The sequence below is a fragment of the Loxodonta africana genome, chromosome 26 (genome assembly GCF_030014295.1).
Source record: "Loxodonta africana isolate mLoxAfr1 chromosome 26, mLoxAfr1.hap2, whole genome shotgun sequence".
Classification (NCBI taxonomy): Eukaryota; Metazoa; Chordata; class Mammalia; order Proboscidea; family Elephantidae; genus Loxodonta; species Loxodonta africana.
In genome coordinates this window covers 6,210,967-6,225,107 of record NC_087367.1, presented here as the reverse complement: position 1 = coordinate 6,225,107, position 14,141 = coordinate 6,210,967, and the positions used below count along the sequence as shown (strand labels likewise).

Below are 14,141 nucleotides of genomic sequence, written 5' to 3'. Positions count from 1 at the left end.
TTAGGCTCTAGGTTCAAAAAAAAAAAAAAAAATTTTTTTTTTTTTTAAGTCACGGTAAAATATTTTAATAATCGAATCTTTTCTGGTGGTTGATTGGAAGATACCTATCATCGAGATTATGTAGGCTATAAAGAGGGGTGTCAATATTTTATTAAAACTATTTATATTCAAGAAAAAAAAGACGATATCTAAATTTCAAGAAAAGTCATTAACACTGAGTACCCTCTTTATGAGATGTGCAAACCTCATGATGGACAGGGGAAGAAAGAGCTCAAATTCAAGGTGGGAAAAAGGAAGTCCATGGTAGAGAATCCTGCTTTTCCTGGCTAACTGAACACTTAACAGATATATCAGTTAGGACTCTCTAAAGGAGCATAAAATGAGTACACAATACTGGGGAAGCCAGCACAACTTGTACAAAGCAAGGTCATGCAAGCTCCATAGACACATCCAAACTTCTGAGGGACCAAATTGCTGGGTTGAGGGCTGTGGGGACCATGGTCTCGGGGAATATCTAGCTCAATTGGCATAATATAATTTATAAAGAAAATGGGCTACATTCTACTTTGGTGAGCAGCATCTGGGGTCTTAAAAGCCTGTGAGTGGCCATCTAAGATACAACACTGGTCTCACCCCTTCGGGAACAAGGGAAAATGAAGAAAACTAAAGATACAAGGGAAATTAGTCCAAAGGACTAATAGACCACATCTACCACAGCCTCCACCAGACAACTAGATGGTGCCTGGCTACTACCACCGATTGCTCTGACAGAGATCACAATAGAGGGTCTTGGACAGAGCTGGAGAAAAATATAGAACAAAATTCTAACTCACAAAAAAAGACCAGACTTACTGATCTGACAGACTGGAAAAACCCTGAGAGTATGACCCCCAGACACCCTTTTAGCTCAGTACTGAAGTCACTCCTGAGGTTCACCCTTCACCCAAAGATTAGATAGGCCCATAAAACAAGACTAAAAGAGCACACCAGGCTAGGGTCAAGGACTAGAAAATAGGAGGGAACAGCAAAGCTGGTAATAGGGAACCCAAGGTCAAGAAGGGAGAGTGCTGACATGTCGTGGGGTTGTTAACCAACGTCATAAAACAATATGTGTACTAACTGTTCAATGAGAAACTAGTTTGTTCTGTAAATCTTCATCTAAAGTACAATAAAAAAAAGATTTTCTTTAAATGACCATTCAATTATAAGGTCAAAAAAAAAAAGAAGGGGCATAAAATGTACCATCAGAGCAGATGAGAAACTATGAAGCTTACCCTGGCATGTTCTACTTCTCATCACCTGGTATCCCTGGGGGCACATGCATGAAAACTTCCCAGGTTCATTGACACACTGATATTGACACAGGTAGCTGGAGGTTCTGCATTCATCAATGTCTGTTGGATTAGACAAGAGCAAGGACACAGAGCTGAAAAACTTACACACTTTGATGATTTTTTTTTCTAGATGAGCTAAAGAGGGTAAAAACACTGCAGACTCTGAAACAGAGTTACCAGTTTTTTATAAGAATCTCAAGGGCAAATTCTAACCATATCAGCTCATTTCCTCCATGATTTCATAGCACAAAGAGTTTTTCTTGCCATCAGTTTTACTGAATCATTGCTGACAGTTTGGCTAATCCTGGACCTCTCAACATTAGCTTAACAGACTGAATGGTTGGCTTGTGGTCGACGCTCTTCACTTTGGGCTCTGCAGACCCACCCATAGTGCGGATTCACTTTTGCCTTCTCAGAAAGTGGGTGGCTCTGCCGCCTGAGTTCATCTGAGCTTCAAACTCCAAGTCCCATCCCTGTGCTAGCTTCCAGAGAGGGTGACGTCTTGGCAGGGTCTGGCCTTCGGGGGAAGAATGCTTTGCATTTCTGAATGGTGATGTCCCAATAGTTTGCTCAGAAGGGCAGAGGCAGCTGTTCTGAGCCAGCCCCATTTGGTTTTGAGCACAATAGCATGATGTGAGGCCTCTCTGGGTGGGGTGTGACCTTTGTGGCCCTCAAGTAAAGCTGGGAGGGTCATGAGGAAGTCAAGGAAATCAAGTGTCAGTGGAATATGTCTCAGGAATGTCGTATGCCTTTTGAGTTACACCGTGAAACATGCGTATGCAATGGTCTCTGAAGGTCGTCCATCTACTTAAATGGTCCTCTCTCTACTCCAGTGGAAAGTGAAGCCCAGGCAGCTTAAGAAGTGTCCCTAAGTCACTTGATGGCAGGAATGAGACTAGGGACCTGGTCTCTTGGTTTCTAGTCTAATGTTCCTGATATGCAGTCAGCCCTTCTCACACTGAAATGTGCACACCTGTCACCTGGAGAGATTGTTCAAATGCAGATCCTGACTGTAGGTTTGGGATTTATGCCTGAGATTCTGCATGTCTCTCAAGCTCCCAGGAGGCGTCAGTGCTGTGGGTCATCTGATCACACTTTGAGAAGCGAGAATACACAGCAGCCCTTCCAGGGATTAGACCGCACTGCATCTGCCATTTCATCTGCTTTGTTTCTTCTCTTGATGGAAACCCTGGTGGTGTAGTGGTTAAGAGCTACGGCTGCTAACCAAAAGGTTGGCAGTTCGAATCCACCAGGTGCTCCTTGGAAACCCTGTAAGGCAGTTCTACTCTGTAGTGAAGATCTAGAGCAGCCCTTCTAGTCATTAGACCCACACTGCATCTACCATTTCACCTACTTTGTTTCTTCTCTTTTCTCTTGGTAGCATACTGGAAAGCTAATGTTACCACTGATCAACTGCATCCTAAAATAGAATTTCCATGGATAAATATCTGTTTTCACAAATCGGTGCATCACCACAAAAAGCAACAGCAATGACAGGGATTGCTCCCCTGAACTGGAGTCTATTACACATTATTTGGAAAACCCTTTACCTTCGCAGTTGAGCCTGTCACTGCTGAGCTCGTACCCTTGATTACACTGACAGATGAATGAGCCAAGAATGTTGTAGCATTGCTGAGCACATTGGTTGCTGGCGTCACATTCATTTATATCTGAAAGGAGAGGTTATAGATGCATGTATCTGTACATAGATCCTTGCTCTTTTGTACCTATGTCATCTGATGATAAGTGAGTGATTCCCCAGCCGAATTCTTTGCCCTGCAGAAGCTCATTGGAGAATATCCATTCTGGTTTCATATTTGCTGGAAAACCTTCAAACGTACGTCTAATACTTCTTTTAGAAACACCAACAGTTTTTTTCTAGGAATGACATTTAGTTTGATGTTGTTTGATGAACCTTTCCAACAGAATTTAATGCTTCTAATAAATATACATTCCACCCATTATTTTCTTTTGTTGCTGTTCAGATACCAAATGCCAAGTCTATAAATTATTGATATAAGACACACATACTGATATGGTCTCTCAGCATGTTGTAGCGAAGATTTATCTGTGCTATTTATTACTTTTTAAATGGGTTCTGTTAAATTCCATTACAATTATAACATAAGCCTTTGAGACCCATACAGAATTTTGCAACGATCTGAGGCACTGAAAATATTGTGAAAAGGCATTTTCCCTGCCCTAGATTCTTTCCATGTCATGCCAATCTTGAAACTGTGTGCCGTGACATTGCATTCTGAAAAGGGAGAAGCAACAAGTAAAAATCGGATGCCTTTTCAGCAGGACATTTATGTACGTGAACTTGCAGCAACCCCTTTGGCACCTCCAGCATTTATATCGCACACTGTTGACTAACTGGTGTGTGTATATCAATTGATCTGCAGTTTTTTTTTTTTTTTAATACACCCATGAAGGAGAACTAAAACCAAGGTTAAAAAAGTTTTCCATTCACATCTTGATATGTTTTAAGAAACAGATTGGTTATTGTCTGTTCGGCTTTACGATTGCTTAAGGGGAGTTGATAAAAACCAGTTCACTTGAGAACGTAGAAATTTGGAAATTCTGCAACGTGGCATGGGATTTGCTTTTTTTTTTTTTTTCCCCTGAAGACAGAAACCAGTGATTCAGGATGGCAGGTCCCAAAGGCTTACCTACGCAGGTGTAGTTGTTTGCTGCCAACTGGAACCCAGGACTGCACTGGCAATAAAACGAGCCTGGCGTGTTCACACATCTTTGGTGGCAATATGGCGTGATGGTGCATTCATCTATGTCTGCGTCGTGACAAACGCACAAAGAAAGAACCAAGTTATCGACTACCCCCAGCTGCTGGCTTTCGAGTTCTCAGTAGAGCATTATCTACACAGCCTATCTAGGGAAGACCGCATTTTAAAAGTAACTGTCTTTCTCTTGATTACGTTGTTGTTGTTAAAATTAGGGTGTATGTATTTTGAATACACTTTGGTCTGCATCCTACAGTTAAGTTAGATGTCAGGAGCGAAGACTGAACATTCACGCCATTCGGTGGCAAAGAAACCTGGTTGTGTGGGTTGAGATTTAAAGGGAGAAAAGTACTTAAGGCAATTTCATATATATATGTAAAAACATCAGTCTGGGGGTAGGGGGCTAAAAGCTTATTTATAATGACAGAAGTGAAAAAGAACTACGGAAGAATGGAGCGATGTGAGCCCAGGACTAAGGAAGAGGAGCTGTGGGCTGCCGTTCAGATGGTGACCTTGACTGAGGCACTTGGCCATTGAGTACCTTGGTTTTTATTTCTGGAAAACGTGCAAAGCAGTGCTTGCCACGCCTATCTGATGAAGTTTCTGTGAGCATCAAATGACAGAAGGCTGTGGAAAAAATAGGATACCTAACAAGTTACCTCTTGAGAGTTCCCTTCTGACCCAGTGATGGAGCATTCCAGCCCCTGTCTTTCTCATATAAACATTTTCAACTCTCAAATGCTCAGTGAGAACTTGCAGAGTACACTAACACCTTAGAAGCGTAATAAAGTGTCATTATTCATGACTGTACACTTTGTGTCAATTCCAGCATGGCACATGTAATTTCAGACAACAATTATGCATGTAAAGTGTAGCAGCATATCGTGGCATGGTTGTATGTTGAAAATAATAACAAAACAAAACTATGCTGAGCTCTTTGGGTACTCTAATAGCTAAAGATAGGAGAGGCAGGGTGCTCAAGTGGCCTCAGGGGAACTTGAGTTTGGATCTAGGTTCTGGCAATGACTAGTTTGGTCTTAGCCTCTCTGAGCTTCCAATTCCCCTTCTGTAAGGAAGAATACAACAATGTGATGGAGTTGTCCGGAGGACTACATGAAATAACACAGGCAACGTTCCTGGCACATAAAAAAAAAATAGACAGGATCAGTTACTAATAAAGAAGCCCCTGGGTGGAGGAAATGGTTAATTGCTTGGCTGCTAACCTAAAGGCTGGCAGTTTGAATCCACCCAGCGGTACCTCAGAAGAAAACTTGGCAACCTACTTCCAAACGATAACAGCCATTGAAAACCCTATGTACAGTTCTACTCTGAAACATATGGGGTTACCACAAGTCAGAATCGACTCAACAGCATGGATTTGGGTTTTTTTTGTTGTTGTTATCAATAAGCTGCAAGATGGATTTAACATGAATATTGAAATAAATGATAAGAGGCATAGTCACATGGCTTCCTCCCTATGCCTCCACTCAAACGCACCTCCTCAGGGAAGCCATCCCTGGCCACTTTTCTTCCTCGTCTCTCCCTTATCCTGCTTTATGTTTCTTCGTAGCCCTTGGCATGCCCTGACATTGTGCTAAGTGTTTATGTGTCTGTTGTCTATCTTTCCCAGTATAATGTATGGCAGGTAAGACCTGTCTCCTTTCCCTGAGGTGGAGTTGAAGGGTATTTTGTTTGTTCGCCCCTTACCGCATCCTGAACACCTAGAACAGAGCCTGGCGTAGCAGGTGCTCAGTGAGTTTGCTGAACGAATAGAAACACCATACTAATGAAGAGCAGTTTTAGCCCAGTGCCTCCTATTGTTGTGTGCGGTGGAGTCAATTCTGACGCACGGCGACCTATGGGACAGGGTAGAACTCCCCATAGCGTTTGCTAGGCTGTAATTTTCATGGGAGCAGATCCCCAGGACTTTTCCCCTGTGGAGCTGCTGGTGGGTTTAAATCACCGACCTTTCAGTTAGCAGCGGAGTGCTTAACCACTCTGCCACTAGGGCTCCTCCTAGCCCGGTTCCAGTTTCGATAGTTAATTTATATAAATGGTAGTTTCTAAAAGCTCCGTGAGGGCTGTATTTTGTAAAATCTGTTTGTTCACTTCTATAGCCCAGCACCTGGAACAGTGCTTGGTACACAGTTGGCACTTTGTAAATATTTGGTGAACGAATGATGCGTATCTCCTTAATCAGCACGCAGTCATTGGACCACTGTTTACTGCGAGCATTGTGCCAGGCACTGCAGCTTTATAAGGACGGTAAGTATGCCTGCGTTTTACTTCTGTCTAGCCTGGAAGACAGGCGTGACAAATTACTCCATGGTATGACAGCATCAAGAGTAGAAATATGTACAAGGGACAGAGAGGGTGCCATGCTTCTCTTAGTGTGGCCCCCTGACTGCTGCCGGTCCACGGCCCCCTGACTGCTGCCGGTCCATGGCCCACTGACTGCTGCTAGTCCATGGCCTGTTCAGATTGTTCTGCGAGGAGGAAGTACAGAAATTGTGAGTACATGCTTAGGAATAGCAATTTTACATTACCAAAACCTGTTGTTGTTGAGTTGATTCTGACTTACAGCGATACTATAGGACAGAGTAGAACTGCCCCATAGGGTTGCCAAGGAGTGGCTGGTGGATTTGAACTGCCAACCTTTTGGTTAGCAACCTTAGTTCTTAACCACTGCACCACCAGGTCTCCTTGACATGACCACAACAGTTTTATTGTACTTTACAAAAATACTACTTTGTAACAGATTGGAAATTTATAAAAAAAAGAATCCCTCCGTGGAATTTGAAAAGTACTGACAGAGGAGGGAGTAACTAATTGTGCTTGGATGGATCACAGAAGGCTTCCCAGTGGAGGTGACCTTGAGATGGGACTTGATAGTTGAATAGAAGTTTTCCAGTTTCCTGGTGCTGGAAAGAGTTTGTTTAGAGGCATAAAAGTGTGATTGCAGGATGTTTATGGGGATCTACAACTAGTGAGAAAAAGATGGAGTGTAATATTTTTTAGGGGGGTGATGCTGATGGAACAGAGCTGGACAAGGGTCCGTTTGGTGAAGGCCTTCTGTGCCCTATGGGGGAATGTGCTCTCCCTGCTATGTCATAAAGGGCTGTGCCCACGGGTTCCATCTTTGATTCTTCCCAACGTAAGTTGAGTTAGTTCTTCTTCTATACTTTTTATGCTCTCAAATGTTTATTTTCCTGACTAATACAGTGAGCAAAGCTTTGGTGCCTGTTGAGTTTTCCACATCATCTTTTCCTGAGTCAAAGCTTTAGTCACTCCAAACGCTGGGCTTCATCCGAGGCTGGGCACCGACCCCAGCCTCCAGCCAGGGCCCGATGGCAACAGAGCCAGGCTGGTGCCCACAGGGAGGACAACGTTGACATCCAAATGTCAACAGCTCACATTCTCAGGAGAAAGCTGATGCAGGCTGCCTGTCCTCATGACCTCACCCTCTGTTGCTACGAGAAATAAGGATTCCTGGCTGATCTGTGGTAAGAGGTGGTATGTAAATAAATGGACAGAGGGAGTCAATTGCAGAGTTGCCTGGCTAGTGCTGGGCTCGGGATTGTACCCAAACACTTTATTTTGTATCTCTGTTTTTTCCCAGTCTTCCTCCCTACTCCATGTTCTTCCATACAGTCGTGTGGCGGGCAGTCTTCAGGGACCTGGCCCCTGCCCTCTGGGATCTCGGGCTCCCGGACCCTCAAGTAGAGATACATGGTGTCCTTGGCTTTGTATTCCCGGCACCGGGCACAGGCTTACAACATAAAGGGTGTTCAGTACAGGTCTGTTAAATGACTACATACTAACGTTGTTGCTGGTGCTGAGTTGGGCCCTGACTCATGGTGACCCCATGCACAATGGGATAGGATCGTTGTGACCCATAGGGTTTTCACTGGCTGATTTTTAGAAGCAGGTCACCAGGCCTTTCTTCCCAGCGTGTCACAGCTGTGCTGAAACCTGTCCGGCATCATAGCAGCACGCCAGCCTCCACTGACGGAAGCTCGAAGTCTTCGCGGACAGGTGACCACTGTGCCTGAGGTGCACTGGCCGGGAATGGAACCCAGGTCGCCTGTGTGGAAGATGAGAGTTCTACCACTGAACCCCCACCGCCCCTGCCTAATAGCACATGGTATACGGCACAGGACCAGGCAGTGGTCCTAAGCTCTAAGTGCCTCCTACACAGGAAGCTGTCTCTTCCTAGTGACAGCTCTGTAAGGAAGGGATTTTTATTATCTCCGCATTACACATGAAAACAGGGAGATACAGCAAATTTAAGTAACTTGCCCAAAGCCTCAGAATGAGTCAGGGGTAGATGTGGGCTTGTGTCCTAAACACCAAGCTACGCTATAAACCAGTGAATGAAGCCCAGATTGCCTGTGTTGTGGCCCCCAAACAACTAATTTAAAAGTATTTTCTTGGCTCCATTTAGGGTCTCATTCATACCCCAAATTTCTGCTTCTGCTTAGTCTAACATGTTAGTGGGGAAAATGGACTGATAGTCCATGAAAGAATAAGCAAGTGTTAGCTGTAATTTCTCAAATAACTGTGAGTGCCTTGCTTTGAATGGCCGAGATTTAAACAGGACGCTCACTACAGGACTTTGCCTGCCGTGCCGGGGTACTTACCAACACACTGCTCGCCTCGACTCTGATAGCCGGGGTGGCACTGGCAGGTGAAGGAGCCTCGTAAGTTGACACAGAGTTGGTCGGCCCTGCAGTTGTGAGTTCCGGCCGTGCACTCATCTATGTCTGTTAGAAACAACACACAGCACAGAAGGGATTGTAACTGTGACGGACGTTGGCGTTGCCTCCTTTTTGCTGTCACCCCTTTTGTTAAAGAAATTGAGTTTTCACTTTGTCCTTAAAACGTTACTCTATGATACTTTTTTTTATGATATGGTTTTATGGAAAATGTTTTAAATTATTTCACATGCTCAGAAAGCAATTTCATAGATACAGTGTGTACCGCTAACACTTGCCATGCTGGCCTTAGCTCACTTTATTTTGTGAAGAAATGAAACATTTCAGATATAGTTAAAGTCTCACTCCACCCTGTTCCTTTACCCGCTTCCCTAGAGGTAACCACTATCCTCATAGGTGTGATTCCTTCCTTAAGGTATTTTTATACTTTTAGTATACATGGAGACCTGGTGGCACAGTGGTTAAGATCTTGGCTGCCAACCAAAGGTCAGCAGTTTGATTCCACCAGGCGCTCCTTGGAAACCCTGTGGGGCAGTCCTTCTCTGTCCTATAGGGTTGCTATGGGTCGGAATTGACTCTAGAGCAACGAGTTTGTTTTTTTTTTTTTTTAATTATACCTGGATGTATCCATTAGAGTATATAGTATTGTTTTGTGTGTTTTAAAATTAAAAGAAATTGTCCGATCTTGCTTTTTTCACCCAAGATTATGCTTTTGAGATCGTTTCTATTGACAGATCTTTAAAACTCTTCTCAGACATTGGGAATAATCAAACTCTGATCTTACACATTTTTTTCTCAGTTTGTTTCCTCATGGATGTGCAAATTCTGTTGCTGTGTTTTGCACTTTTGGGGGGTAACGTGTACGTATAAACCCTTCACTGCAAATTGCAGAGTGCTAAGGATTCAACCTGGTCATGTTTTCCTGGAAGACACAGGTTAGTTAGTTTCAAGGAAATATTTTCCCAAACCATTTGACTTCTGGGACAATTTGCTTAGTGTGCTTTGAGCAGGCGGATTACAGTTCTAGAAAGTAAAGCAAAAAAAAAAGCTCAGTCAAAACGTAATAAACCTGTTAGAAAGAATTTGTTTTTGTGGTCAAAATGCAATGTGAATTTGTGTGTGTACATTCATATTTACAGTAATTTCTAAATGGAATTTATTTTTTGCTTTATCTACACCGCTTTTGTGCTCATTCAAATCTCCCATGTTATGAAGGTAAACAGCACAGTGAAAGGATTATGCAATTCTGGCATTCTTCAACAACTGAAGACTGTAAGCTTCATTCTAAAATATCTTAGAACTTGTGGTTTCTAGGTGACAAATTTAAAATGAAGACCCAGACAGTCTCATGGGGGTCTTAGATCATCACAGTGGCAGACACGGGGTGGTGCTTTGGAAGCAATGATGGGCTCTCCTATACACAAAAACAATTTTGACCCAAGAATCAATAAAACAATAAGCCATCAGTAATTAGAATTTACTCCTCAATTCCCGCCTCCCCTTTAAGAAGCTCTATATCCAGAGTCACTATGAGTTGGAATTGACTCGACGGCACTGGGTTTGGTTTGTTTTTTTGGTATATCCAGAGTAGAGTCCTTGGGTGATACAGAAGGTTAAGTGTTTGACAGTAACTGCAGAGTACCCAGGGATGCCTTGGAAGAAAGACCTGGTGTTCTGCTCAAAGACCCTATGGGTGTTCTGCTTAAAGACCCCATGGGTGTTCTGCTTAAAGACCCTATGGAGCAGCTCTGCTCCGATACACATGGGGTTATCATGAGTCGGGGTTGACTCGGTGGCAAATGCTAGAGGTTGGTCCCTGGTGTTGGTCTGTCTTTCATTTTTCTGTATTTTCGAGTGGAGTTGCCACAGTTACACTGTGTGAATGAAATAATGTAGGAAACTGAGACTGTAAGAGGGCTGTCCAGCGATATTGGCTTCAATTAGCTGAGTGTGGGAAAGAGAGGAGAGATTCTTTCCATAAAAAAGAGGGAGGAGGGATGAGAAATCCCTGAGTGAAGTCTGGCCAATGGTTGGATAATAACCTATAAAAGCATCTACTTGCATAATTCTTTGAACCTGGTTTTAAAGTTTTGGCTATTTTTTTAAAAAAAAAATTTGTTTTGCAATTGTTTGTTATTTTCATGTCAGTGATCACAAACTCTGTCCTTTTTTTAGATATTTTTTTTTTAAATAAAGTATACCAATCTCCCTTTGAAATTATTTGCTCTTTGTTGTATCTTTTATTATTTTCTCATCTGCACTTGACGGAAACATTTCCACTGGGGTTTCTTCAGAGTTTTATGACTCTGTAATGCAGCAATGACAGCTGAAATCCTATTGTTTTATGTCAAGAACATTTGCCAGCATTTGCAGTGATAACAGCCCTGAGAGATGCCGCAACGTTAGATTCAGATGTGGCAAGTTTCCTCAGTCCGTGCTGGCGGAGGATCAAGGGCTCGGGCAGGCTGCTGCATTTTCTAAGCAAAGCCTCACCAGTGACTGAGGCTTTTCTTCTTGAGGCATCTCTCTGCAAACCGCCTCCACCCCATCACATTCCTGATGGCCTACCATCTTCTTCTGCTTTGTCATTGTTCATATCTAAGTCACCCTGATAAATAGGCTATGTTATATATCCTGTGCAATTGTTGTTGGGTGCCATCAAGTCAATTCCAACTCATAGTGGCCCCATGTGGCAGAGTAGAACTGCCCCACAGGGTTTTCTAGGCTGTAATATTTATGGAAGCAGATCACCGGGTCTTTCTTGAAAGGAGCCGCTAGGTGGGTTTGAACTGCCAACCTTTCTGTTAGCGTTCGAGTGCTTACCATTTGGACCACCGGGGCTTCCTTCTTGTGAGGCTGATACATCATTAAATAGATTTTAAAAGTAAAAACTAGTGCTACGTGGACCTACTCCTTCTTAAGAACCCAGTAGGAAGGATATCTACAAATAAAAGATAATTATTACAAGGTAGAGATCAAAGCTTGATCATGTAAACACATCGAAGAGAGGTGGGCTAGGGGACAGAGGAAATGTACTGTGACATGGTTAAAATCTTGCCTCTGAAAGGATTGTTTAATTAAAATAGTACATGGGTTAAAGTAATTTAATTAAAACAAAAAAATGACACCTCACCCACTGCTCCCATGTTATTTTCCTTTCTTGCTTCCAACCAACAAACAAAACTGCCACAGGATTCACCTTGCCTATGAGTGACTGGTGATATTTTTTTCTCACTGCCTGCTTACCCAACTCACTTGACACTAACATGGTCAAAGAAGCAACCTCTGAGGCCAGGAAGTAGCTTTCATTAGTGACCCCTCTCTCTACTGAAGCAATCACGTGCGTTTTTATTAAAAAAAAAAAACAACTGATCTTTTATATCTTGCTAAACTGTCAAAAGTCACCCTAATCCCCGATAAGAAAAGTATATGCAAGACATATCTAAGACCTGAAACCGGTGTGGAACCTGTGTTACACCAGACTGGAACCAACCGTCTTTTTTTTACCTGTTCCTGTGTTAAACAATTTTGTGATGGACATACTTTTTTGAATCTATGCTAAAGTATCCTGAGAACAAGCTAACATAACTTAGCTACTTGCTCCAGGAAATACGTGGTCCTAGAAGGTAAGACTGTGAATCAACTAACGCAAATTCTTTATCAAGATGAACAGCTTGCTTGTTGAGCCTTGCTATGAAACCCCTACCGCGCTGTGCCCACATATCCAAGACTGTTATGCTGTAATCTCTGCTCAAACCCAACCAGTTTCCCACCTTGCTAGACCTTAAAATCAATCATCCAGCCCAGTCCTAAAAACTCAGTGTCCTGCCCTAATTTCTTCACTTTGAGAGACTACGAAAACTCTCAAGGTAGCGTTCTCCCTTATTGCAGCAAGTCTAATAAACTTAGCTTTGTCTGATCAACAGATATTTCTGGTAGTCTTCTGGGGGAGTTAATAGTGACATGCAAAATAGAAGCAAGGTCCACTGGTCCAGTAGGATCAGCCAGCACTTAGTGTGACAGCTACTGAGTGTTATAGTAGTATAAGTATTTCTTCTGAATAGCTGCCCCTTTCTGTCTATTCCCAGAAGCACTGCAGAACACATGTCTGTGATATTATAACAACGTCGCAGTCAGTTTCGTCTGTCCCCTAAACCACATCTCTTCTTGAATGCAGCCTGTTTACCTGATCAAGATTTAACCTGTACCCTTTTATTTGCATATGTCTTTTCTACCCAACGTGGTAGGAAGTCCTTAAGGGCAAAGAATATATTTTCTAATTCTGTAGGAACCACAATATGTTTGCGTAGACTAGAAGCTCAATAAATGTTATTTGAATGACTGTGCTATAGGGTTGCCATGAATCGGAATTGACTTGAAGGCAGTGGGTTTGGGTTTTGTTCTTATTATGGGTCATATGTATTTTGGTTGAACATGGCTGCTACTTGCAGAGTTTTTAATTTAGCTTTGTTATCAGAAGGCTTTTGATGAGCTTTTAATTTTTTTTATATGGGAAACCTCTTGAAATTCAGCAAAGTGTAGTGGTCTGAAATCCCAATTCAAGATATTATTTGAAAGGAGCTGAGTGCATGCTTTACCATATATCTTGAGCTGGATCTGCTAGTAATTCAACTGACGGTTAAGAGCTCAGCAGCTAACCAAAAGGTCGGCAGTTCGAATCTACCAGCTGCTCCTTGGGAACCCTGTGAGGTGGCTTACTCTGTCCTGCAGGGTTGCTGTGAGTTGGAATTGACTCGAAGGCAATGGGTTTTTTTTTTTTATTGGTTTATACTTTCATTTATGGCTTTTCTCACTAAAGTTTGGAATATTTGCCCTCTTCCTTGCTGTTAGCAGATTAGCTAATGTTGAAGGATGTAGATACTCTGAATTTCTTTGAATTATTTTCAGTACAAATGTCAATTTGCTGGTTTATTTAAGTAGCACGATTGTATTATTTTGAAAATTGTACTTTGAGATCCCGTTATTGCTTTCTCAAACCTCTATACAAAGTCCTATCAAAAACCATTATACACTAGTAAACTTTTTTATGCTTGCCATTTCTACTTGTATGCATTTCTATTTGCCTTAAATATTAGAAAGTTCAGTGTGATGAGAAAATTACTAAAATATGTCACAAAACAATATGTGTATAAATTTTTGAATGAGAAATTAACTTGAGCTGTAAACTTTCCCCTAAAGCACAATTAAAAAAAAGAAGAGAGAGAGAGAAAAAAAGAAAATACCTAAAATACACAACTGTGTCAGAAATCCAAAGCAGAATACCCACCCCTGTGCAGATGAAACAGGACACTGGCTCTCCCAGGAGTGTTGGTGGAAACCCACATCAGCCC

General features: G+C 42.4%; 1 protein-coding gene across 1 annotated transcript in view; it reads right to left on the bottom strand.

Annotated features, from left to right (window-relative positions):
• EFEMP1 (EGF containing fibulin extracellular matrix protein 1) overlaps positions 1-14,141 on the bottom strand; it is a 69,433-nt gene that overhangs the window by 12,888 nt on the left and 42,404 nt on the right. Inside the window, exons 4-7 of the mRNA XM_003417594.3 lie at positions 8,716-8,838; positions 4,007-4,126; positions 2,885-3,004; positions 1,275-1,394 (exon numbers count right to left, since the gene is read on the bottom strand). Coding sequence (XP_003417642.1) covers positions 1,275-1,394; positions 2,885-3,004; positions 4,007-4,126; positions 8,716-8,838 — 483 coding nt within the window. The remainder of the gene's footprint in view (positions 1-1,274; positions 1,395-2,884; positions 3,005-4,006; positions 4,127-8,715; positions 8,839-14,141) is intronic.